At 42.3% G+C, this 23,978-nt stretch overlaps 1 protein-coding gene across 2 annotated transcripts in view; it reads left to right on the forward strand.

The window, feature by feature from the left end:
* Positions 1-23,978, forward strand: part of CSTPP1 (centriolar satellite-associated tubulin polyglutamylase complex regulator 1) — an 82,371-nt gene that overhangs the window by 54,957 nt on the left and 3,436 nt on the right. For both annotated transcript variants that reach the window (XM_054201360.1, XM_054201359.1), the window contains exons 4-7: positions 12,037-12,121; positions 17,603-17,688; positions 20,237-20,432; positions 22,016-22,125. In XM_054201360.1, coding sequence (XP_054057335.1) covers positions 12,037-12,121; positions 17,603-17,688; positions 20,237-20,432; positions 22,016-22,125 — 477 coding nt within the window. The remainder of the gene's footprint in view (positions 1-12,036; positions 12,122-17,602; positions 17,689-20,236; positions 20,433-22,015; positions 22,126-23,978) is intronic.

Consider the following 23,978-nt stretch of genomic DNA (forward strand, 5'->3'; position numbering starts at 1 on the left):
TCCTGAAGATCCTGGCCTCATTATGAGGCTGAAAAAGATTAAACAACCGAACTGTATCTTTTCAGTTTCTACAAGCCAGGATACAGTATGGATTCATCTCTACATTTGTCCTCCAGTAGATGGCCTTTTTTTTTTTTCCCCTCTAGAAAGCCCTGTGCAGCCACAAGAAAGTGTCCTTTTTTTCCCCCGCAACAAGAGTTGCTCTTTTGTCTCGTTTTTTACACTTCCCTGATTAGCATAATATATGCATACCATCAGTGTTAGGGCATAATGCTGTAGGATTTAGGGCATTATGCCTGATTTTTCCTCCAGCGAAATATTCTTAACTTGTGGTTCGTGGTAGATGGTCCATGGAAGTGTATTTAGGTGTGAAATAGGTGGCATTTAAGTTAAACTTTGACAAAAATGCATGATGTCCATGAGAAATTTTCAGGATTAATGGAATCTGAAGAGTTTAGAACTTGCTGGGCTGAAGCTTAAAGAACATTAAAAAAAAAAAGTCTTTGTTTCATTTTTTAGAAATTAATATCAGTGATAAATTCTTATTAAACATGTATTTCTCCACGTGAAATACAGAGAAAATGAACTTCCTTCCTTCTCTCTCTTCTCAGTCTTTTACAAAATAATTATTATCTTTTGGGACACACAGCTCACTGGAGTATTGTAAGAGTTAAAATCAAGAGACATTACAGAACCTTAGCCAAAAGCATACTCTTAAAAGGGGTAGTTGGATGCTTTGTTGTTTCAGGTTTCTCTTAGTGCATTCATTCTGTTCTGCATTCAGACCAGTTCTGTAGTGGTGGTCATTTATAATCATTAATCTAGCTCATTGATATTGTAATGGGCTCTAAACATTCTCTGTGGAGCTTACATGCTCCACTGCATTTCCTTCTAAATAACTAATGATGACTTCTTCAGTCTTGTCATTAACCAGATTACCTTCCTCCAGCCAGTTCTCTTATTGATTTGTTTGGTTTGAGGTTCATTTTCTTCCTAAGGTTTTACACTTATGAAAGAGACTCAGTATCGGCGTGTTTGAGAGCATTTTACATGACTGAACAACACTGCCCAAGCATAGGTCCAGATACTGCAATACTTATTTTTATGAATAGAGGCTTTAACTGTTGACTCAGAGGCTCCTAAAAACAACGTCCTTTCCTTTCAGACTGTTTTTCTCAGCATTATAGTTTGTGGAAAAAAATTGGAGAAAACTAGCCAACAGTCTGGGTGCTTGGGATTATACTGCATAGCCTGTATATAAACCTATGTATATATATAAATATACTGTGCAGTAAAGTCAAAGAATAGCCAGGACTATGAATGGCTTTCAGTTCTTGGGAAATTAATGTTTAAATCATGTCAGATTGTTCCAGGTGAACACAAGTGCACTGAGAAAGACGTGCTAGACCATTCAGTGCTCTGTGGATCACAACCAGCTTCCTGAGTTTCAACCACAGTAAGTTGACTGCTTTGTGTAATTGCGTACTGGTGTCACTCTTGGTGGCATGTGGGACTCTCCATTCTTCACAAGCCTGAACTTGTCTCTTTCATGGTTGGGCTCATGATTGACATGTTTCAGAGAAGCAGTATCTGAGTGCCTGCTGTGATGACAGCTGTTGGTGAAGGTGCAGTTAACTGTTCAAAACTTTGCGGTGGATTATTTAATAGTTGATGTGGAGCAGTGACAGGGGGAGACACACAAGGCTGTCCTTGATCATGATCTAAATTATGCCGAAATTTGTTTGTAGCAATTGCACTGTTCCTTGAAAGCCTCTTCCAAACTAGTAGTTAAAAGAGAAAAGTCCAAAACGTTTCCATTTCATTCATTGTTCTGAGAAAATTGTTGACCATTGCACTTCATGCTTTTACATGCCACGGTGAAGTCTGAAACACTTGGGAGATTCAAGGTATTTGAAAATACCTGATCCTACTGGAACTGGTTCACCGGAACCTTTCATTGGTGTTTCCTGGAAGGGCTGGGCTTGAAAGAAACTGAAAGTCAAGGAGATCTTTGATGTGAGATTGCTACAGTAATCTGCAGCATTTCCATAGTTCATCGTATGTCCACCTACCTCCTTTTCTTTGTAGCCCAATGTCATAACTTTTTTCTGCGCCCTGACCCTGTGTGAGCTGTCTGCCAGCTAACTGTGTTTCTTGGGGCACCCAAAGCAGAAAGGAAATACCAAACAGTAACTGAAGACTGTATGCCTCTCCCTGGCCATAGTCCCATTATAGTCACTAGACCAAGTACATATCTGAGGGAGGGGGGGGTTGTATGTAAGGTCCTGTATTGCATGAGATGCAGCTGCATACCACCTGTCCATTTACTCTGCCTGTCTCGTGATGCATAGCTATGAATTCTTTAGTTGTTTTGAAGATCTTAAGCGTAATGACAACTTGTTTTTTTGAATAGAGGCTGATCCACATCTTGTCTAAAGATTACTGCTGCTGTTTGAGAGCTTGGGGAAATGTTGATGGTCCCCTCCAGTGAAGTGTTGCCGGCATTCCTGTACTTCACTATTAAGATTGCTGTGGGTCCTGTTTCAAGTGGTTGAGCAGTCTGCCCCCCAGATGGCCAGAACTCCAACAGGAATGTTTGCTCCTTATTGTTTACAAGACCAATTAGCTCTGGCATTGGATTGATTATTTTCTCAATGAGTGTCTGAAAACTTCTCAAAGTGAGGAAAAATCGACTGTTGAACAAGATAGAAGCAGTCTGAATCTAGTAGTTCACCTATTGCGTGGAAGATCTGCTACTTACATCTTCAGTGCCATTACAGGGGAAGATAAAAATAGTTTCATGGTCAGCACATACAAAGAGTGTCAGATGTCACAGCATTTCAGTTATAAATTACTCTCACTCTGAAATCGTACCTTATTTCTAGTTTTCTAGTTTATCTGTCTTAAGAGCTGATCTTGTATTATGTTGTTTTGATTTGGTTTTGCTATGCCTATATTTGGTAGATTAAAGTGCCTCTTATTATCTGATGTCATTTCCTTTGTAGCTACCTACAGACCGAGGATTACCAGTGGTGATGTCTGCTGCTCCACAGGCTTAGTTACCCAAGAACATACAACGTATTTATAATCCCATTTAACTTCAGATGCTAGGACATTCTTAACATTCCTTACTTGGCTTTTTAATGCCTCTAAAACACGAGGGGAAGTCTGTCATTTTCATACTCTAGTCCACAGAACTAGCCTCTTTGTTTGCTTCAGGCCTATGTCCTTTGGAGAAGGCTAAATGTCCTTTTGGATCATACTCAATGAGCTGAGCAGATCTTTAGAATTATATGTGCTTCAGAATATGCACAGAATTATCTTTGCAAACATTAAAGAAAGCTGCATGGAGAAAATTGGGTGTCCTTGTAGTAAAAAAAGTTTAAGCCTATTTGGTTGCTGTAGTCAATAATGTACTGGTAAACTTAGACCAGGGTCTTTTCTTTGTCATCTTATATCTTTTTGTTTTTCTACTTCTGGAAATACTGACAAAAGTTGTGGCTTCTTCTCTTTTCTTATTGTTTGCTGTTCTTGCACTTCAGGAATTCTGAATTCTTTAAGTTCCAACTTCATTCAAAGCCCCATCCTGTAGTTAAAACAAGAAATGAAAGAGTTAACATTGTCTTTAATGTTGCGTTAGGTATAGTGTTAAGGTTCCCAAAGCAAATGGAAAGTTCAAACTTGAATCATGTTTCAGGCTGTCGGTGGATTCAGGAATACCACACTGCATCAGTTAAACTCTTCCCCTGTTAGAATGTTTTCTCTACAGCCGTGAGAGCTGAGAACTTTTTTTATGTTTCTAATGAAAGTTTTAATTTTTCAGTTAGTGTATGTGCCATGCTAGTAGGCACATAAGCACACCAGATGATAGCCTTGGACTGTATTTGGCCCAGCTCATCCTGCGCTGAGTAACATTCACTCAAAGCTGAAGTAATGCTGCCACATGAAACGTTTGATACTGAAGGATAATTATGGGGAATTTGAAAGGGACTAGAGAATGATTAAAGGTTGTATATACAGCAAGATTCTGGATTTTGGCGATAGAATTAGAGCACTTCTGTATAAACTCATTTTTTGTTTTTGTTGATCTGGCAAGTGGTTTATTGATAAAAGGGCTCAAGATCAAAGGGCAGGAAAACAATCACACTATCTAGAGGATTTTACTCTTCAAAAAACCTTTACCTCATTCAAAATATGGTGCTACTGGAGCTTTGCCCATAATGAGCCCACTTTTCAGTGAATTTTCTGTTCACATAAACTGTCCAGATTCCCTCCAGAATGGATGAGTTCATTCTTCACATCAGCTGCAGCTGAATCTTTTCCTTCTTACAGGTGTGCCTTGAAACTAGCTTTCTGCTCAACCACAGGGCTAATCCCCTCTAACTGTTCTCTCTTGCAGCACTCCCCCAACAAATCTTTTTAGGTCAGTCTGCTTAGCTCTCCACTATATTTGTCCCAAGTCTGACACAGGTTGTTCCAGGCAAATCTCACTAAACCTCTGTCACTCTTTGCTTGTTCACATCACGAGCTGGGGCTTTCTACCTATTGTCAACAGGAGTCACCTATCCAAGTCTGCTGTTTGCAGCCATGCTCCTTTTGTAGAGTGCAAAACATCTTGTTTCTGAAGACTGCTTGCCTGCAGCAGCACCCCTATCTCTGGCGGGATTTTGCTAGTATTCTCATAGGTCAGGAGAGGCAATCCAGGGTGCAGCCAGTGCTGCAGGTACCCTCCGGAAAGAGTCCCTCCCCAGAGCCAAACTCTAGTAACTGTGCATTCTTCAGTCACCCTGTCTGCTTTTGCTCTCATGTCGGACACAAAGTCTTCTGGGGTCCTTTCCTGAGGATGCCCTGGGGTTTCTTCTGGCAGGACCTAATGGTATCAGTGGAAAGAGTAGATGGGGTTTGTGAATAACCTGAACTCACTGCCTGCTTGGATAGTAAGGATGCCAAAAGTTCTGTCTTAAGAGGGAGGGACTCTTTATCAGGGAGTGTAATGATAGGACAAGGGATAACTGTTTTAAACTGAAAGAGGGGAGATTTAGATTAGATATCAGGAAGAAATTCTTTACTGTGAGGGCGGTGAGGCACTGGAACAGGTTGCCCAGAGAAGCTGTGGATGCCCCTTCCCTGGAAGTGTTCAAGGCCAGGCTGGATGGGGCTTTGAGCAACCTGGTCTAGTGGGAGGTGTCCCTGCCCATGGCAGGGGGGTTGGAACTAGATGATCTTGAAGGTCCCTTCCAACCCGAACCATTCTATGATTCTATGATAAGAGTATTCACAAACCGTCTTAGCAGGTAAGGTGCAAGTACAGCCAGCAAAGCTGAACGTACTTTTAATTAGGAGGATCATTAATCCTATGACAATGCCTTGAATACATCCTGGACTTTAAGAATTAAAACATCTTAAGCAGGGAATTACCTGAGCTTATTTAACAGTTTATCTCTGCTGAGGAGGGGAGGTTCTGCTCTCCTTTTCTACCTTCTCTCTTCCCTGCACCTGGCCATGCTCTTCCATAGCTTGCTTTGCATGAGCTTTCATGAGATATATCTGGGAGTCAGTTCAATTCACTAGCTCAGGAAAAAAGTTGAATTTTCTCAGCAAGGGGCCTGCTGAGTGCCAGGGCTGGTACAAGGGGTGGTTCGGAACCACATGGCCAGCAGCAAGTGAGGGGAAAGGAAAGAAGAGAGGGGAGTGAGAGCTGCCCCTTTCAGCAGCAGTAAGGTTTTAGATGGGCTTAACTGCTTGTTGAACTTCACCATCAGGAAGGCAGAGGTAATGCATCCAGTTATTCAAACTAAGAAAATAATTTTTTTGTTAGTATCTAATGAGATTGAGCCAGATGTTGGTACAAAGCCACAGAGTCTATTAAAGCTACTTATATCCAAGAGTCCATGTAAAGCACAGATTCTTGTGTTGATCCATGAAACAGGTTTGACCATTACCCTCTTTAAACTATTCACTAGAAAACCTCCCTTTAAAAAATGAAGGTGGTTTTGAGCTAACCTGGCAGAAATCTTTGGCTTCTAATGCATTTTCCTCTCATTTAAAAATAACAAGTGGGTCTCAGTTTTCTTCTGATTTTCCTATGCTAGTAGGAATAGGAATATTTTCTAATGATTGTGGGAGCTGTCTGTACACTTCAAGAGCAGAATGAATCCTGCTGTACACATCTTACGTGAACATGCTTATACAACTTAAGGGGAAAGTGTGTGAGTGCTTACTCTTTATTGTTTGGTTTGTCTTTATTTAGCCTTCCATCTCAAATTATGGGGATAATTATATGACCTGCTGTTTTGCTTTTTTGTTTGTTTGAAAAATAAGGAAAATCAAATTTTAAAATTAGACAAATGCACATTCTGGATCTGGTTTCTGTTTATTTTATATCTCTTCTTGTCAGTGGAAAAAGTGAATTAGTCAAAGAAACAGCCCTTGAATGTTTTTATTTTGTTTCAAATTGTTATTTAAACAACTATTATCTGATGTAACAGGAACAGATCTTTTTCATGATAGGTCATAAAATCTCTCAACACAAAATTTTATAAAATATTAATTGAAAAGAAAGAAAACCTTTTTTTTTTTATGAGTAGAAAGTGTTATGAGGAAGAAATGGTGGTTTTACACAGCTGTATATTGCTGTTTAGATCCTGCCTCTGGATTAATTTTGCTAGAATTCTTGGTTTTCTGTTTGTTATTAGCCTATTAGCCAGATGTGAGTTGCGAAGTTGCAGTAGTGTCAATACACATGTTTATATTCATTTCTTTGTAAAATCACAGCTCCTATAGACAGCACAAGAACACCTAGACTTTTTTGTTTGTTTTTATTCTTTTCTACAGGGTTGTTGCGAACTTGTACGGATATAGAGAAAATCCTAAAGATGTGATACTTAACTTATACCAGAAACATTAAGTAACTAAAGGCCAGGAAAGACTCTCCCAACTTTTTTAAAAAAAAAAATATTATTCTTTATTAGGCTGTTCTCTGTTATATTTCCAGGAGACTGATTTACAGCTCTATGACTTTATGACTCTTGAATGACTTCATGACTGTGGTAGAAAAGCAACCTGTGGAAATTGTGTGTCCTACCATAATCCATAGGGGAAGGTTACATTGCCCAGGGCTCCAGCCTGCTTGGGTAGTGGTTGTACATAGAAGAGGATGGGAATAGGGAACTTTAATGTATATTCATCAAGGCAGTCCTTGTGTTGCTGGGAAGTTACTAATGTGACTTTTTGGGGCACTAAATATTCTCCTGCTTTGGGCATGTTTATAGCTGTCACAGAGTTGTGACAGCATTGCAGATAGCTACTTCTTGTGCCAGAAGCAGCCTAGATACAGCAATTCAATGACTGCAGTTCAGGCTAAGTCCTAAATATTTATTGGCTTCCTGGGTAGATTTTACAGCCTGCACTGAGCTCCGGGCTTCTGTGGCTAGGCTGCTGTTGGTATAAAAGATAACTAGTTTAAAGATAGCTCAGGTGTGTCTACATGTCATGGTTTAGGCTGGACTGGCCAATAAATGAATGACACTTCACTCATGACACTGACAGCAGCATAAATGCATCATTTGGCATTCCCAGAGTTTGCATCACTTTGGGTCAGGTGCCGTCTGTCAGCCACATTCAATCTGGGAACAAAGCTGGTAAAAACAATATGTGTTTTAAAAGACAGGGAAACACGAAGCAGCTGCCTTCATGTTTCCCAAAGGTAGGCCATTTCTGTCCAGAAAGTGGTGTTTGTTTTCTAAGGCTGTGCCCCATGGCCAAACTTCCATCTCCACTACGCCTCTGAAACATGAGGAAGAGTCTGCCTCAGGCACTAAAAGATAATAAACTACTCACAGACAGTGAGATCTGTGGGGAAGAGTCAGGATTTCACTAGTGGCACAGTAGTAGCAAGCAGAATGGGCTGGGCAGGAGTTTGAAGACCAGTTCAGCAAAAGCGGTGACTGAACGGTTAAAGTACTTCTGTGCAACTCTAGCCACCCCGCTTCACTTTTCTGTACTTACTCTATTAAGCCTCCCATCTCCTTCTTAGTGTACCGCTGTTTTAAAATCACTTTGGAATTTGTTATTAGCTGCTTTGTAGTAGAAGAGCAAAGTGGTATGTTCAGCTGTAAATGAACATGGTTAACATGCAGATTGCAATCAGTCTCTCTCCATCATAAGCAGGTGGTATGACCAAGTTTGTTCCACTGCGAGAGCGTGGTAGCGTGCATATAGCTCATTGCCCTTTGCTGTGGGGGTCAGATTTAAACTCTCTGTGATTTGCTTCATTTGTTACTGGAACTTGAGATACAGTAATTTGTGGTAGCAACCAAAGTAGCAGTTGTGGATTCCAGTTTTCACTCATTCTGACTGGTACCTTCCTTCTTTTCTTTCTTTCTTCATCATGCAGCGTTGAACACTATTTACTCAGCTGTGGCCTGGAGACAGGACGGAGCAATGTGGTCATGCACCAAAACTGCCCTTGTTTATTCCAGGCAGCTCTTGGCAGACAATATGGTGCATGGGCAAATGTACTTTTCTGCATAGTCTTCACTGACCTTGCTGTAGGGAATAGGAAAACAGTCATCACAGCAAACTCTGGACACCTCCTAAGGTCTGCGGTGACCCCCCCCTTCCTGTGTAATAGGTACCCATCTGTAGTCTGAGAGATTGATATGATTTATTGGTCAGGCGCCTGGGGTGTCTACAGGCTGACTTGTGTTATGGCCTAAAAGAGCCTGCCTGCATACTTCGGTGACTAATTTGGTGCCATCTCTCCAGGCATAAGAAGCAAAGGCCTTCTTTCTTTAGAGAAGGAACTCCTCTGCACCACTTCAGCTTTGTATGCAGTTCCCATCTAAATAGACCATTTGTTCTAAGACTAAAACTATAATTAATCCCACTTTTATTGGCAATGAACTTCACCCTCTGATGTGCTGGCTGAAGAAGGTTCTGCCACCCTTTCCCAAAGTCTTTTCGAGCAGACTTCTGCTTTGTTCTATGTTGTTTTGTTGTTTTGTGATGGAGGAGTAAGGATGATGCTGTGACTTGGTGTGAAGAGGGAGGCGAAGAAAGTGTAAATTATTATGTTTTAAAAGTATCTTATTTCCAGCAAGTGAGAGATCTCCATTTATACTTCAAAACTTGCTTGAGGGCCCAGTTACCCTCTCAAGCTGCTTTTGTCTAGCAACCTGCAAGTGCAACTTTCTCAGGAAACCTCATCCTTAAAAAAAACCTTAAACTCCTTCACCTTCAGGGGGAGAAAAGAGGAGGCCAAGGTTCAGAATTAATGAAAAGGGCCTTTGCTGATGAAAGTGGGCAGATTATCCTCCTAGAGCCTGTCTGTTCTGAATGCGTGAGGGATGCTTTGTACACTGCTGGACACCACACTGTGAAAATCTAAAGAGGATCAAAGCAGAGCAACAGATATGATTGGGCTAGGTAGGGAGGGATGTAGAAGGTAAGATAAGCAGATTCAACTTTAAATAAATATAGTTATCAGTTAAATAGATTGAATAAGATACAGTATGAAGAAAGGGCTATTGTAATGATCTGTTGACAAGTGAAAAGAAAAAATAAGGGAGAGCAAGAGGTATAAAATAATGGGAATTTGAACGTAAGCAAACAAAAAATGTAAGTTGAGTATGGCGTGAAGCTTCCAAATGGTGTGACTCCTTCAGACCAACATGTAGACTCTTTAGGCAAAAATCAGAAGCTTAACGCCCAGCATTATTCCAAGCTAGATTTAGAAAGCCTTGAAGAGTAGTTGTAAGAGGTCTATACTGTTCTCTTCAATTATGAGAAAGTGTCTGTTTCAAAAGAGCCTTTTAACGCCCAACTTCTCTCTTTTCCTGTAACCTGCTTCCTGTGTTGAGCCTATTGAAGATGATTTTATGAAATTTGCATGTACCTTACATGGTCAGATAGTTTTCTGAAGAACTTAGGACCAAAATCTCTATTGCTATACATGACTGTTGATCTAACAAAATAATAGAAGAAAATTTTCTTTCCTTTATGTGGTGTCATGAAAGAGAAATAGCAAGCTGAAAATTCAGTTAAAAATATGCATCTTCCTGCTCATGATAACTGTGACTTTTTCAACAATATTCTTTTGCAGTTATACGTAAAAATTGGTGATACTTTCCTTGATGAAGTTCTTTCAAGGAACTGATGAGGTAACATTGCAGGAGAAAATGCCACCATTCCACTGGATACCATGATTAACCCAAGCTCAGATGTATATTCACTGAAGGACCAACGTAGCATCTGCAATAGAGAGGAGCCTCTGATCTGTGTTTTAGGAAGAAATGACAATACAAAAACAGTTACAGTGCCCTCCATATTCTCACAGACATCTGTAATTTCAGTGCAGTCACAGAAATGTAATTCAGCTCAGTATTCAAGCTTTGGAAGAAGAGAGATTCTGATGTGTTTATCCCTACAGTAAATAGGTTGCACAAATCCCTGCAATGGTATTGTAGTTCTGCACGGGCTGAGACTTGCTTGTGTTATAGCAGATTTCTGACTGCAGAGTTGGCTTTTCCAGACAGAGCAAAATCACCTTTTCATAGCATGACCCTAAACCTAAGGTGCTTCATTAGATAGAATGTCCTCCCAAGAGCAGTGCAAAGTATAGTACTCTAGAGAGTGTCTATAATGGATGTCAAAGAGTCTGACAACAGTGTTTTTCAGCTATAGAGCTTCCTGAACCAAAGAGAAAAATAGTGGTGCTCTCTTCTCTTTTGTCCGCTTCCCTAGCTAATAATGTGGGTAAAGGAAAAATCTCTAACTTGATTTTGGTGACAGTCCTCCTGCAGTATTTCTTTAGTCAGCATTGAAAATACTAATTTGGCTGGGTTGGTTGTCACAGAGAAATGTCCCTTTGATTCTGCATACCTGCCTCTTGAAACATCTAACAAAGGCGCAGCATTTTCCCTTTCTCTTGCTTTTGTCAAACTGCCAGGCTTTGAGAAGTTGTGGAGATACGGAGAAGTGGCTGTCAACTGGGACATTATTGATTATTTAGATTAGAGACTAAGGAAGGCTAAGATGTGTCTGTGGCAAAAGAAATCATGCTCTGTATCTCAGTCCTAATGCCTGTGCCCTTTGGATCCCCTCCCTGACTACTGCTTGGCTCTACTTCCACCCCTGGCTCTTTCTTCCATACTTTGCATTCTTCTGTATATAGAAGTACTGCAAAATTGCTGCTGTTCAGCTAGTCTTCTCCTTAACTCCAGTCCACAGCCTTTTGGACTACGAACATACAATCATGTAGGGCTTTTTGACATCAGGATGTTTCCATTCCCTTGGGATCCTGTAAGCTTCCCTAAGAGTCACCTCTTTTAGGCTCCTTTTGCTGAACCACAGAGGCCTTTCTTGACCAGTCTGTCACAAAGCTTCTCTCTAAAACATGAATCATTTGATTGGTTTTCTTGTGTTTTTTGGATCTTTGTTTTGTGCTTCCTATAATACAGTGACCAGATTTGTACACGTTATTCCAAAAGAGACCGTCCAGCTGCCTTACCAAATGCCAAAGTAATAACGTCTGTGGTTTATACTCTGTAGCCTTCCATACACAACCCAAAAACCTTGTTTGCCTTTGTTACTGCTGCCAGATGTTCTGTGGATGGTTTTCAGGCATATTGTGGTGAATGTCACCATGCCAGTGAATTTCAGCAAATTTAAGCAACTTTGAAATGATTCCTTTTTCCACATGGTTATATTCAAGTCAAACCAAACTGTGTTCTCACTTGAAACTGCCCTGTTTTGGTTACCTCTTTTTCACACTGAATCACTACCTGTTACCAGTTTCTCTGCAGGATTCTTTTCAATAGGATTCCCCTGTTATCAGGCCTCTTTCTGATTGTCTTTGCTGGAAACTATCTGCAAAGCCCAGCTCTGAGGATCTAGGAGCAGTGACATTGTCATTAGTACCCAGTCTACTTGAATTGAGAGTAGAAGGGAATATGAGGTTTTTTTCCTAGAGAGGAAGCAAGGGGAGGGAACAGCCTGGAAAAGAATTATGATGTTCTCGCCTCTCTCTTCCTGCAGATCTGCTGACAGCACAGGAATACCACTGCCTGCTGCAGCTGCTCTGCCCTGACTTCCCGGTGGAACTCACTCAGAAAGCAGCAAGGTGGGTCCTCATCCTCTCTTTTAAGGAAAGATCAGTCCGACACACGTGGACTTAGGAACTAGATCCGTGGTTAAAGTTATGGACAGGGACCTTCAGCTTTTAAGATTTTGGGGAAAAGAGGTTTTGAGGTTAAGAACAAGGTGTTTTTCTAGCAATGAGAAAGAGCGTACATTGAAGGTATACAGGAACAATATATATCAGTGCAGAATGCTCCTGCTGGCTCTACATTCAGAAGATGAGTTGTGTATAAAGCATGTTAGCCAATGATTTTAAAGTCTATTTCAAATACTGTTTACCATCTTCAAAATATGTTCCCCTTCACCCCAGCTTCCTATGGTTGATCACGTTTAAAAGGTACTAACCTCTGAAGGATTGCCAGTGTTTTAAAGTACGTTAGCTAAGAACATGGTAGCTAATCTGTTTGAAATTTTATTTTAATCTAGACAAGGCCTAAAGCAGATACATGGCTCAGGGCACTGATAATGTGATATGGAATTTTTTACTGATAGTGCTTGCTGGTTCCAGTCCAGCCCAGGCAGTTGATTATTAACTATCTGATAGTGAAAATGTAATAAGGTATATGCATCTGTTGGGGTGGGGGGTCAGTTCAGATCTCAGCAGGAGTGTGCAGGCACACACACACGCACACGTATAATCACAGCAAGGTTACTGAATAAATGCTCTTATTCCTAGCCATCTCAGCAGAGGGGGCATAGAAATTTATCTTTTTTCATGGATATAGATATGACATTTGGAAACAGGATCCAGACACATGATCGGGATATTAGCTGTTGCCTGTGTTGTTCATGGCCTAAATGATGAAAAGATCTTCATTTTCTATTTGTCATGCTGTTATCTTTCTTTAGCATCAGAGTCCCATGAAAATTATATTAAGGAAAGTGAAAAAGACATGTTATCCATCTGCTCGTACTTCCACTTGGCTGATTCTCTGAATTCTTCCCTGGCTCCTATGTGCTGCTGTCCGAGTTGAACTGCAGTTAAAGCTGTGTCTGTTCAATTAAAATGAAAAGTAGAGCACCACTTTTCCCTCTAGCTCATCAGTGGGCTTTTGGGGCTCCACAGAGTACAGTTGCTTGGCCTCCAATGCCAGACTGAAAAAGAATGCTAACCCCGTAGCAGGGCTGTATACGCTGCTTCCTTTCATGGAGGTACACAGGCACCAGTCCCGTCTGCCAGTGTGCGTTTCATAGGGTTCCAGCTGAGCTGAGCAGGAATTTGTGATGGTGCATGAAAGGAGGCTTCAGCATATCTACACATGTTATGATGTTTGTGTCAAGGAATTTAATCCACAAGGCTGTTGTAAACTAGAGGCCCCACTCAGGGGCCTGCTGCACTGTTGTGCGTGTGCAGTAGAGACAGACGAGCCGGCTTTGGGAGCAGGTGTTGGAGAGAAATGAGATCTCTGTCAGAGGCACCCAGGCTCAGGTGGGGATGACCTCACTCCTACTTTTGGCTGGCTAGAGATTTACTTACACATTGCTATTATTCTGTTACAAGCTAATCTAGTTGAACAATTTTAATAAAACTTGTCATAATTCTAAACCATCTTTCTCTTTCCTTCCAACTGTTACTCACTCTCTCGTCCTCTTTCTGGTCTACGCTTTCCATTGTCTTCCTTGGTCTCTGCCGGTTTGGAAGGTGAACCCCGCAGGCCGTCTTCTGGCACCAGCTGACCAAGTCCTTGCAAAGCGTGAATGTCATATGCAAACCTATGGACATTGTTCCTCCTTCAGTCTGCACACCCCCAACAGATTTGTTGCTAATTTGCTTAGGAAAGGAATTAAATAAAGTAGCGGCAGGAGTAGCCAGAGCATTCACTGATACAGCCAGGACCTGTGTAATTATTGGCACTCTTGGAAAGAGAGCAGTTGTAGTTGTAGTTTCAGTGCTGCATGACTGAGATGATCTCACAGCACGGTGCACTCCGCTCGTCCAGGAGCTGTTGCTATGCACTGATAACAAACACTGGGAGTAAGATCAAGAAATGTCAGAGCAGAAGAACAGAGGCTACAACAATATAGGTTTTATTCTCATGACACCAGCAAGCTCCATTTCTCTGTTATGAGTGCCACACAAATGCAGAAGTCATACACAAAAAAGAACCAGGCTATCTCTGAGATTTCTTGGGTGTTTTTTTCTTCAAAGGGTTACAGCCATTAGCAGATTGAAGATTTTAATCTACAGAGATACCTTTGATCTTCAGAGAGGCTTTTTGCCTTTCTGAATCTCGAAATTGCAGAAGGCCAGAAAATGAAGGTATTTTTCTGGTTTCATGCCGTGATTCCAAGATCTATACCTGAGCATTGACTTTTTTCTTGTAGTAGAAACACAAGGAACTTGCTGCCCGCATTTGAGTAGCAAGAGCTGAGTAGTTCACAGCTCGTCTGCTGTTTTATGTGGTATGGGAGCTCATGTTGCACTGATCAGTGCTAACCAAAGTGGGGCTTGCACGTCTGTACCCCTGTTGTTAAAAGGTTGCCTGAGAGTGCAGATCTTGCCCTTTTTGTATGTTCCGCGTATTTTTGCCTCCATGTATCAGTAAACAAACCAATTCCCTGAAGACTCATTTGAGCCAGCCTGGCCTTAAGACAGATTGTGTCAGTTAGCCTTTAATGGTAGCAGAGAATAGTAAAAGTCCTTTCAACTTGCCTGGTCTAGAGTTTGTCCTGGGGACATCCTGTCTAGTCTGGGTTTCTGAGATTTTAACCGCAATCAGTAGATCATAAAGTTTCCCCATTGGCACAATAGCAAGGCTTTTCTGCCAGCCAAACCCACTCGAACCCTGAAAGACCATTACACCCTTCACCAGAGTCCCTCAAGTGTAGGCATCTTTCTTCAGTCGTTTCCAAAGTTTCTCCTTGATTTTCATTATTCATTGAGCGCTGACTACTAACTTTGTAAATAAGTCTGTGCCCCTGAGGGCTTGAAGTCTAATTCGGACAAGAAAGAACGAATAAAGAATCACTTGAAATATCAGCTACCTGATGAACTCTTTTGAGTTGCAGTTCAGACTTTCAGATTTCATCCTCAGTTTTGGTCCTGCTGTCTGGGTTATAGTCCATGGCTAGGATTCTCTCCTTGCCAGATATTTCAGGGAAGAGGTGCAGATACATTGCATATGATGGTCTCCCAGCTTCCCTGACTGCTCAGTCAGCTGGCTACGTGGGGAAATAACCAGCTGCAGTCAATCTCCTCATAAATGATTGTATTGGATTTAAAGACTTCTCAACATTTCCGGAGTGCAGACTCCTGGGCCAAGTGGAGTCAGTAACCCAGCACCAGAGTGCACCTGCTTCTATTTAGATGCTCCTCCGTCACATATGTGCTGTACAGCCTTCCTTAGAGGCTCCTTGCTGTCTTTAACAGCAAGAAATGTCCAGCAAATTCTCAGACCTCTGCCTACTTCCTGATGTTCTCTCTTCCAAGAAAGTGACTGGGACTTGGTGCTGCAGAGCACAGCCATTGACCATAGCTTTAGATTTAACAAGTTAAATGAGTTGATTGTCACGAAGGTGATGTAATATTGTCTCTCCGCATAATGAATACATAAAAAACCTCTCCACTGTTGTTCTCCTGCATCTCCAGGATGGAGAATTGCACTGACAGAAGCTTTGGAGCTTATGCTTTGAGGGTATCTAGGAGACGGACCATCACTTCAAAGGAGGGAGTGCAGCTCATCAGCGATACAGCCCATCGCATTTCCAGTGCTTAAATAGTGGTTGGAAACACCAGTGGCTGAGCAGTATTGCCTGAGAGATGAGGATGCTCTGCCTGCCAGCTTCAAAGCCATTTCCTTGATGTGGCCACTGACAATCTCAGTAACATGCTTATTAGTGAGAATTAAGAACTGAAGCTACCGCTTCTTTAGACAGGAGGAGGAGGCTTCTGGAACATAATAAATAAATCAGAAGCACTTTGACATCTTCAAAGGGTTTTGTTTTAAATACTGGTTTTTCTCCTGGGGACCCTCTTAGCCCCAGTCTTTCTTCTTTGAGATAATTAATTCAAGCTGCTCTGCATGTTTGATTTTGCCACAGTGAACAGAACTGGTCTGAGTGGCAGAGAAGTCTTGCAAGATCCTATAACTCTTCTAGGTCAGCCTCCCACACAGCTCCCTTCAGTCTTCTACATGAGACAGGACAGTGTTTCCCCAGTAATGTGTTTAGACCATTGATGCTGCAGGAGTTGGTCCGTGGATTGCATTTGGCCTCGTGTTCAAAAGGGTCCTACTAGATGAGCCGTACTTTGGCTATAATGAACTGGTAATCCTTTTCGTATGAGATGATATGCCAGATACTGACTGTACAGGGTCAGTAGACCTGCACACAGTTGAAGAGGAGTACCAACCACCTTTCTTTAGCATCGTCTGAATGCTCTGTTTTTTCCTATAGAAGTGGAGTGTTTCCTTCTGTTTTTCAGTCTCAGCTGTCATTGATCAGCCCAAGTTTGATTTTCCCCACTTCAGAGACTGACCTTTTCATCTTATGTAGTGGCAGTGATGAGAGCATTGTTGGTTTTAGTTTGGTTTTTTTTTTTTATTTTATGAATGCTTTTGCCCTAACTTACTTCTGAAATCCAGAGTTTTTTCCTGAAAGGAGGAGTTGGACTTTGGTATCACTTATACTTCATCTTTATGGCCCGTGACTGATACTTTTCATATTCATGAAGTATGCTTCAAAATAGGGGTGCATGTAGCTCCCTACATGTACCTTGGGCTTGACAGAGAAAAAGAAGACATTGTCCCTGGCCCAAGAAGTCTTTGGTTTCCACGGAATTTGACCTGATAGTCAAATGATAGACCTGATCGATATGAAGAGAGACTGATTCATTCATTGGGAAGGGAGAACAGGATATTCACAATGTGTAATTAGAAAGCTGATTGTTGGTGCAACGTTATTTCCTCTGTAGTCAAATGGAGTTTGTTTGAGTATAGATTAGGAATTGATAACTGTTGTTATCCTTATGAATCTGAAAATATCCCAGTTTGATGGACTTGGGTATACAGAGGAATAGCGTAAGTTTCATTCTGCTTACACCAGTTTAATACTCATTTAACTGTCTTGTCTGTAGCACAATTACTCTTTGTCTAGCCATGTGAACCAGCCTTGCAGTTTTTATGCCGGTGTTTGTCCCATCATGTCCACCAGGCTTTGAATGCTTGACAATCCATGTCACACTGCTCTTTTCACACTGTAGCTGAAGTGTATGATAGCATTGACATTCAGGATCTTCTCCTTGCTGCAGGTTCTCAAGCTGCCTTCATTTTATATTAGGGTGTCCACATCCATGCAGCAGTGGGTATTCCCGGTCCTCTCTCCTAACCTCTTATAATGGGCCAAGCCACTAGAAGTCCTCAGTTGCACATAGCTCCCCAGCTGCACTTTCTCTAGATCTGGTGTTCCTGGTTACAGACTTTAGTTCTTTTGTAGATGCTAAACTGTTTCTCTCCTCTTATCCTAGGATTGTGTTGATGGATGATGCTATGGATTGCCTGATGTCTTTTTCCGATTTCCTCTTTGCTTTCCAGATCCAGTTCTACTACTCAGGTAAATACTGGGAAGCTGATGACTTCGCCCACTAGTATAGCACTACAACCCTACAGCTTCCCAGTCCCTGCACTTTTTTGAAACTTGTAAGGATATGGTTTTTCACAGAAAATATATACATAATGGAATCTACTGATGAAAGGCATCACTGATGCCAAGAGATTAGGAGGCTTCATAAGGAGGTTCCAAGTTTTTGTGAATAACAAGACACCTGTAACTGTTATGACTTATGCATGTATTTGTCTTAGCCTTGAGAAATAAATTTCCAGCTTTATCCAGAGTATGTTAGCACCTAAGAAATTACTTTTACTAGGAACATTTTTTTCCTTTCCTTAATACAGCATTTCTGCCCCGAAAGTATTGGTCCCTGCTGGAGACAGGATAAGAAAAGCCCACCAGCTAATGCCTTCAAAGGAAAAGGGCCTGGGCAAATAGATAAAATTCTTGCCCCTAATATTCACCCAACCACGAGCTGGTTTCAGCTTAAAGAGTTTCTGAACTGGGTATAGTTTCCATGGATTTAGGAACCCCCAGTGGACTCCTCTCCCAAGAACTTCTCCAGCCTCCCCTTGTAACCTCCACAACACCTTTTGGCAAGGAGTTGCACAGGTCTGCCACCCTGCCACCTGTCCCATGAGGAACCACCTCTTGTTTGATTTGAGAGCCCCTAGTTGGAAGGGAAAGTGAACAGTTAATCCCCATCTAGCTTCTTCACATTGTTGGTCATTTATCATATTCTACCCCACTCCCCCAGTTTGAGGGAGTTTAACTACATGGGGTACTTCTTTTAAAATTCTTGACAGGAAAAGTATAAATCCAATAATATTAGTTTGTGTGTGTGTATTTACATATGCTCACCCATACGCATACGTCTGTAAAAATCACCAGGTATTTTTAAACTAAAATTCAGGAGACAAGGGAGGGAAGCTTGGATGAGCATTCAGGTCCTTGTTCTGTACGGGGAGACTGCTTTAAAATACTCTGGCCTGTTTGTCCTGTCGACCCTAAAATGTGGTCGAGGAAAGGGAATCTCATTCAGGGACCTGCTCAGGTGGGCAAAAAGAGGGAAGCGCTTCCTTTGTCGAAGTTAGATGTGCTCCCAAGCGCTGGGGGACTGCTGGGGTGCCGTTTACTCATCTCCCAGCGTAGAGCACTTTCTAAAGGCAACATAAGCTCATGGATTTCTGTCCACTCGCACTTAAATAGCTCCCTCTGATGGACGTAGCTCACAATTGGCCTCGACCAGGCAAAAGGGGCCGGGTTTGGATACTGGGAGACACTGCCTAGAAGCTGTGGTGGAGCATAGTCTGTGGTCAGAGAGCAGACTTGGGTGGCCTGCTGATCTAATCAAACCTGTCAGTTCCCGTCGCTATAGCAGTTAAGAGTCAGCTGCTATCCCTAATAAAAAAATCTCTTTTTCTAGTACTTCTCTGTTTAATACTTCCCCTGTAACTTCCCTGTACATATCACAACATTATCCATGACAATCCATCAAAGAGAAACAGTTCAAAATGGTGATTTTGGGTTGGGCAGAATCAGACTTGTAATGCCTTTAGCCAGGGACAGAAAATGTGTTTGGAAAGTTTTTCTCTGATATAACAAATATTTCCACTGAGCTGCAGAACCTCAACACAGCCTCAGGGCCCGCTGACATCCTGCCTTTCCTCTTCACCCGCCTCACGCACAGCATTACACTTCCATTCACTTGGGACTTAAATGCCACTGGAGTGCTCACAAGCTCGTCCTTGTGTACACACACAAAAAAACATCCCATCCTTGTCCTGTTCACCCAGGCACAATGCACACACGCAGCCTGTCATATGCTCTCCCATCAACCCACACACATGCAAACCACTCCAAATGGAATCTAGATTTGTAAACTGCTGACCACATCCATAAACAAACTTGTTTAAATTTAGACTCTTGCAGTAAACAGTGGGTAGTATGAGGAGCCTGGGGAGAGGCTTTCTGCCAACTCTAGCCCTGACCTGCCCTGGCCCTTCCTCTAGATCCCGTGTTATATTTACTTTGGAGGAGCACAGAGACAAGCTGGGATACAGCCTGGAGCCCTGACTAACTTGCTCCCTTTCCTCTCGTTGCAGCTCCATATAGTTTGTTTCCAACTTGGGTGAGTTCTTAATCAGTGGCAAGAGATGGTGAAGGAAAACCTTTTAGACTTTGCAAACTAGTTTGGCGTTTGACGTTAGCTTTCATGCTCTGCTGTTTAATCCATGTGCTAGCTAGCCTCTGTTCCCTTGAGAAAAATCTTGTTCAACAGAGTGAGTGGCCTCTCATAATCATCCCAGAGTGAGTGGCCTCTCATAATCATCTCGACAGGAAGAAGCCGGCAGCTTATATGGAAATGGCTGGTTGTGCCTGCATAATATCTCATCTGAATATGCAGGATGGCGTAGTGTTGTGCTTATTTCCTGTTGGTGCTATGTACAGCACAGAGCAGGGTATGACAGTTTAATCCCACAGCTGGTAGGTCAAGAGAATGCTTTGCTGGTTATAGCCCTGAGTTCTAAGTCCCTTTCTGTTTTTTCAGAGTTCCTGGAAAGTGTGGCTGCCATTTATCAAGATCTACTGGCTGGTAAGAATCCAAATACTGTGATTGTGCCAACATCATCCTCTGGGCAACATCGGCAGCGCCAACCCCCAAATGACTGCAGCCCACTCGATGGGGTAGAGGCATCTCTCTTCTACCAGTGCCTAGAGTCCTTGTGTGACAGATCAAAATACAGGTATGAATGGAATCCAAAACACGGATTTGAAGTCTGTGTCTTTGGAGACCCTTTGTAAGGTTGAAGCTGTGAAGAAATGCAGGCCTTTGAACAAGCTGTAACTCACAAATAGATGTCATTGGGGGAAGTATGAAGGGAGAGATCATAGCCAAACCACTTTAACCGGAGGAGAGAAACAATTTAATGGACCTAAGAAACATGGTATTTGATCTGATTCTTGAAATAATGGATTGAATTAGATCTCTGCTTTCCTTCTCGCTTCTGCGTTGACCCTTTTATCAAGGAGAGGTCCATCTACTATCATGATTTAACTAGAGGAGATAAACAAGTGCAGTTGTGATTTTGGGTGTTCAAGCATAGGAAAGAGCTACTGAGGTGGATGGAGTTTGAAGCCTTAGTACCTGGACAAGATCACACTGCTAGTCTGTACCAAAACCAGTGATGGAGCTGGTCTCCAGTTACAGATCCCAGGCACAAGACTAGCCTTAGTTCAGCAGAGGATGGAGCAATACCAGACCTTATTGTATAGCTTTGACAAACACTTTCTTCATAGTTTCTTACAGGTAGCGAGCACGTGCCCTGCTAGAAGGTCGTGGGCTAGATCCACAAAAAGACTCAGGACACAAGTTCCACCTGATAACCTGCTTTAGGTGCCTGAATCCAAATTTGTCGTCCACAAAATTACTGCTGAACTGACATCCAGTACTATAGATATCTAGGCATGAAGATGCAAGGTTGTTTAGTTCTTTTAAGTAACAAAAGCTCTGCATTCCCTGTATGCCCTGAGAGCGTCAGGTGGGAAGGATACTGTGAACCCATCTGGTAGGTCAGGCTCTGCACAGCACTGTGAGGGGAGACATTCCCAGCCTTTCATCCAGTAGCCCAATATTCAGCCAAGCTTTGGTAACCACCTTCGCCTGAGGGATCACTAGCCCACACCCACATCTCCCTGGGGGTGCGCTATACCAGGGACTGTTCAACACTTCCTCTTTATGAGGCAGTTTTATTTTGCATGAAATCCTTTAAGGAGTATTAGTCAAGAGCAAGAATCACTCTGATGATATTGCTTAGAAGTCAGGGCCAGGGTTTAAAGTGAGTGTAGAAGAAGGGTCCCCACCTAAATACTGTTTTCTGACTTATTTAGGCTATCATTGAAGAGGTTTTCCTGCCCCTTGGGTGACTGTTACGAATAAAAGGGTGATAAAAACATAACAACCCTCGTGAAAGTTTATTGTCTTCTAAAATAATGGGTTTCCCAGTTGATTTTTGAAAAAACATGCTAAGACTTGGGATGTGTATGCCTCTGAGTGAATCTAGGCTTTCCTCCCTGTCCTTGGAATGGATACAGGTAAGACTACTCCTAGAGATGTACCCCAGCTCAAATATCTTGCTTAGTAAATGGGGAGAAGATGCAGTGCTAAATAAGCAAGCTGTTGGATATTTGTTTTAGATTGAGTCAGGGCAACTTGACAGTATTAGAACAGGTAAAAGGGTTTGTTTCTCCAGTTTGAGCTGGGTCTTGGGAAAATAAAAAAAAAAGGTGATAATTTAAAAGACAAGATGACCTCTGTCTCTTTTCCTAGCTGTCCACCTTCTGCCCTTGTGAAGGAAATGTTGAGTAGTGCACAGAGACTGACCTTCTATGGATTCCTTATGGCACTTGCAAAGGATCAGGGGATCAACAGAGCCCTAGGTAAGATTCCTGTGAGTGGTACAGTTCTAGATTTTCAGTCATTCTGCATTTCTGTGGAATTTCCTCTGTAATTATGCCCCAGATTTCACACTGTCGGGAAGAGCGTAAGGGAAAGTTTTTCATCTGTTTGTTGATGGATTAAACTTTAAAAACATAACACTGTGCCTTACTGTCTGCTTGAAGCTGTGGAGCTTCTTCAAGGATAAAATTAGATACGAAATGCGGCCCTAAGATATCAGTGTTTTACCTCCTCTATAGCTGATAATTTTAGCAGAATTGTCATTTTAACATGTTTAGCTATAAAGGTTGGGCAGAGGTGGTCAGGAGACAAGTAAGGTGGCTAACTGCTGTTGACAGTACTGAATTGAAGTCCCATCCTATGTTTTAGCCCTTCATTCTCCCACAGATTTTAAGTGACTGGTCTTATCTACAAAAAAAAGGAGGCACATCTAATGGGAAAACCTCTGTTGCCTCCTTGGCTCAAAGGCTCAAAGACTCAAAGCCCAGTCTCTCCTCATCTTCCCTCAAGGCAGTGTGATCTCACTAGTATATTAATCTATGGCCTGCTGAAAATCTGGTGGTATCATAAAACACAAACTGCTACAAAATTCTGTACCAGGCTGCTGTGGGAACCAGAGGGATTATGAAGCAGCATCTCACTGCTCATTTCCATGTTGTGGTGGTCAATACTGTTCTAGAGCAAGGAAGCAAAGTTGGCAAAGGAGGACAGTATGTTATACATACATAATTCAGACTCATAATTCCCTATGGCCACCATATGCCTTGGTTGTGCTCTTCCTTCTCTTGCAAAGGGGAAGAGAAATGGCTTTTTGTGTCTGACAAGGCTGTATCCAGGAGGTGTCATCTGGCTGGTAAGGGTAGGCATTCTCTGTCTCTCGGTAGGTATCCTCTCCCTCCACTGCTAGGTTTGAGTATCTACCAGTCCCTATATTACAAAGACAAACCTCAGTGAAAAGGTGTACCTTTCCTGAGGGCTTGTTCTTTTGCACAGGTGTGTATCATAGTACAATAAAAGTGTCCCCTCCCTGGCTGAGCCCCTTCTTACAGCAAACCATTTAAGCCACTAATGCTTCTCTGGGGCAGGGCTGCTTACCCAGCAACATGGAGATTATATATCAAAGGTGCGTGAATACAGTCCTGCAATCCCTTCTGCAAACAGGCTTAGAAAGAAGTGTATTCACTGGGGAAGGTGATGCCTGGATTGCAGCAAGCAAAATCTTTTTTTCCTTTGCCCTATGAAAATCCACTTCTAGTTGAGTGCAAAGAAAACAGATGAGTGGGGGGGAAAAAAAAATAAAATTCCTGCCCACAGCTTCCATTGTGCCATCTACAAAGTGTTTGGGTTTTCATTTCCATTAATGTGGGCCCATCCCCTGGCCCTCTGCCAGCCTCCTGCCGAGGCCTCTCTCAGAGGAGGGGCAGAGCCACACGGCTGACGGGTGCTAGCACCTTGGCAAGGGAAGGAGGATTCTTTTCCTGGTGTCTTTTAATCTCTCCTGAAGGGTGATTTCAATAGTCTTTGGTCTGTAGGGGATCGCAAGCTCCCCAGAGCCCTTCAGCGAGGGCAGTTTCAGGCAAAGGAGCTTTCGGTCAGGATGCCTGCCTTCTTTGTGGTCTCACAAAGCCCGTAGCCTCCCTTGAGGAACAGGGGTAGGGATTAGAGCAGCTTGTTTGGGCTGGGGCAGCACTGATGAGTTTGTCGGGCCGGAGTAGAATCCGCAGCATAACTCCAGTGTCAATGTTGATGCATGAATCCTTTCAGTGTTATTTACTGACTCTCTCAAGTAATTCTTGTGCCTTAGAGACCTCACTGTGCATTCTGCAAATGCAGA

This window comes from Rissa tridactyla, chromosome 4 (genome assembly GCF_028500815.1).
Source record: "Rissa tridactyla isolate bRisTri1 chromosome 4, bRisTri1.patW.cur.20221130, whole genome shotgun sequence".
Taxonomy (NCBI): domain Eukaryota; kingdom Metazoa; phylum Chordata; class Aves; order Charadriiformes; family Laridae; genus Rissa; species Rissa tridactyla.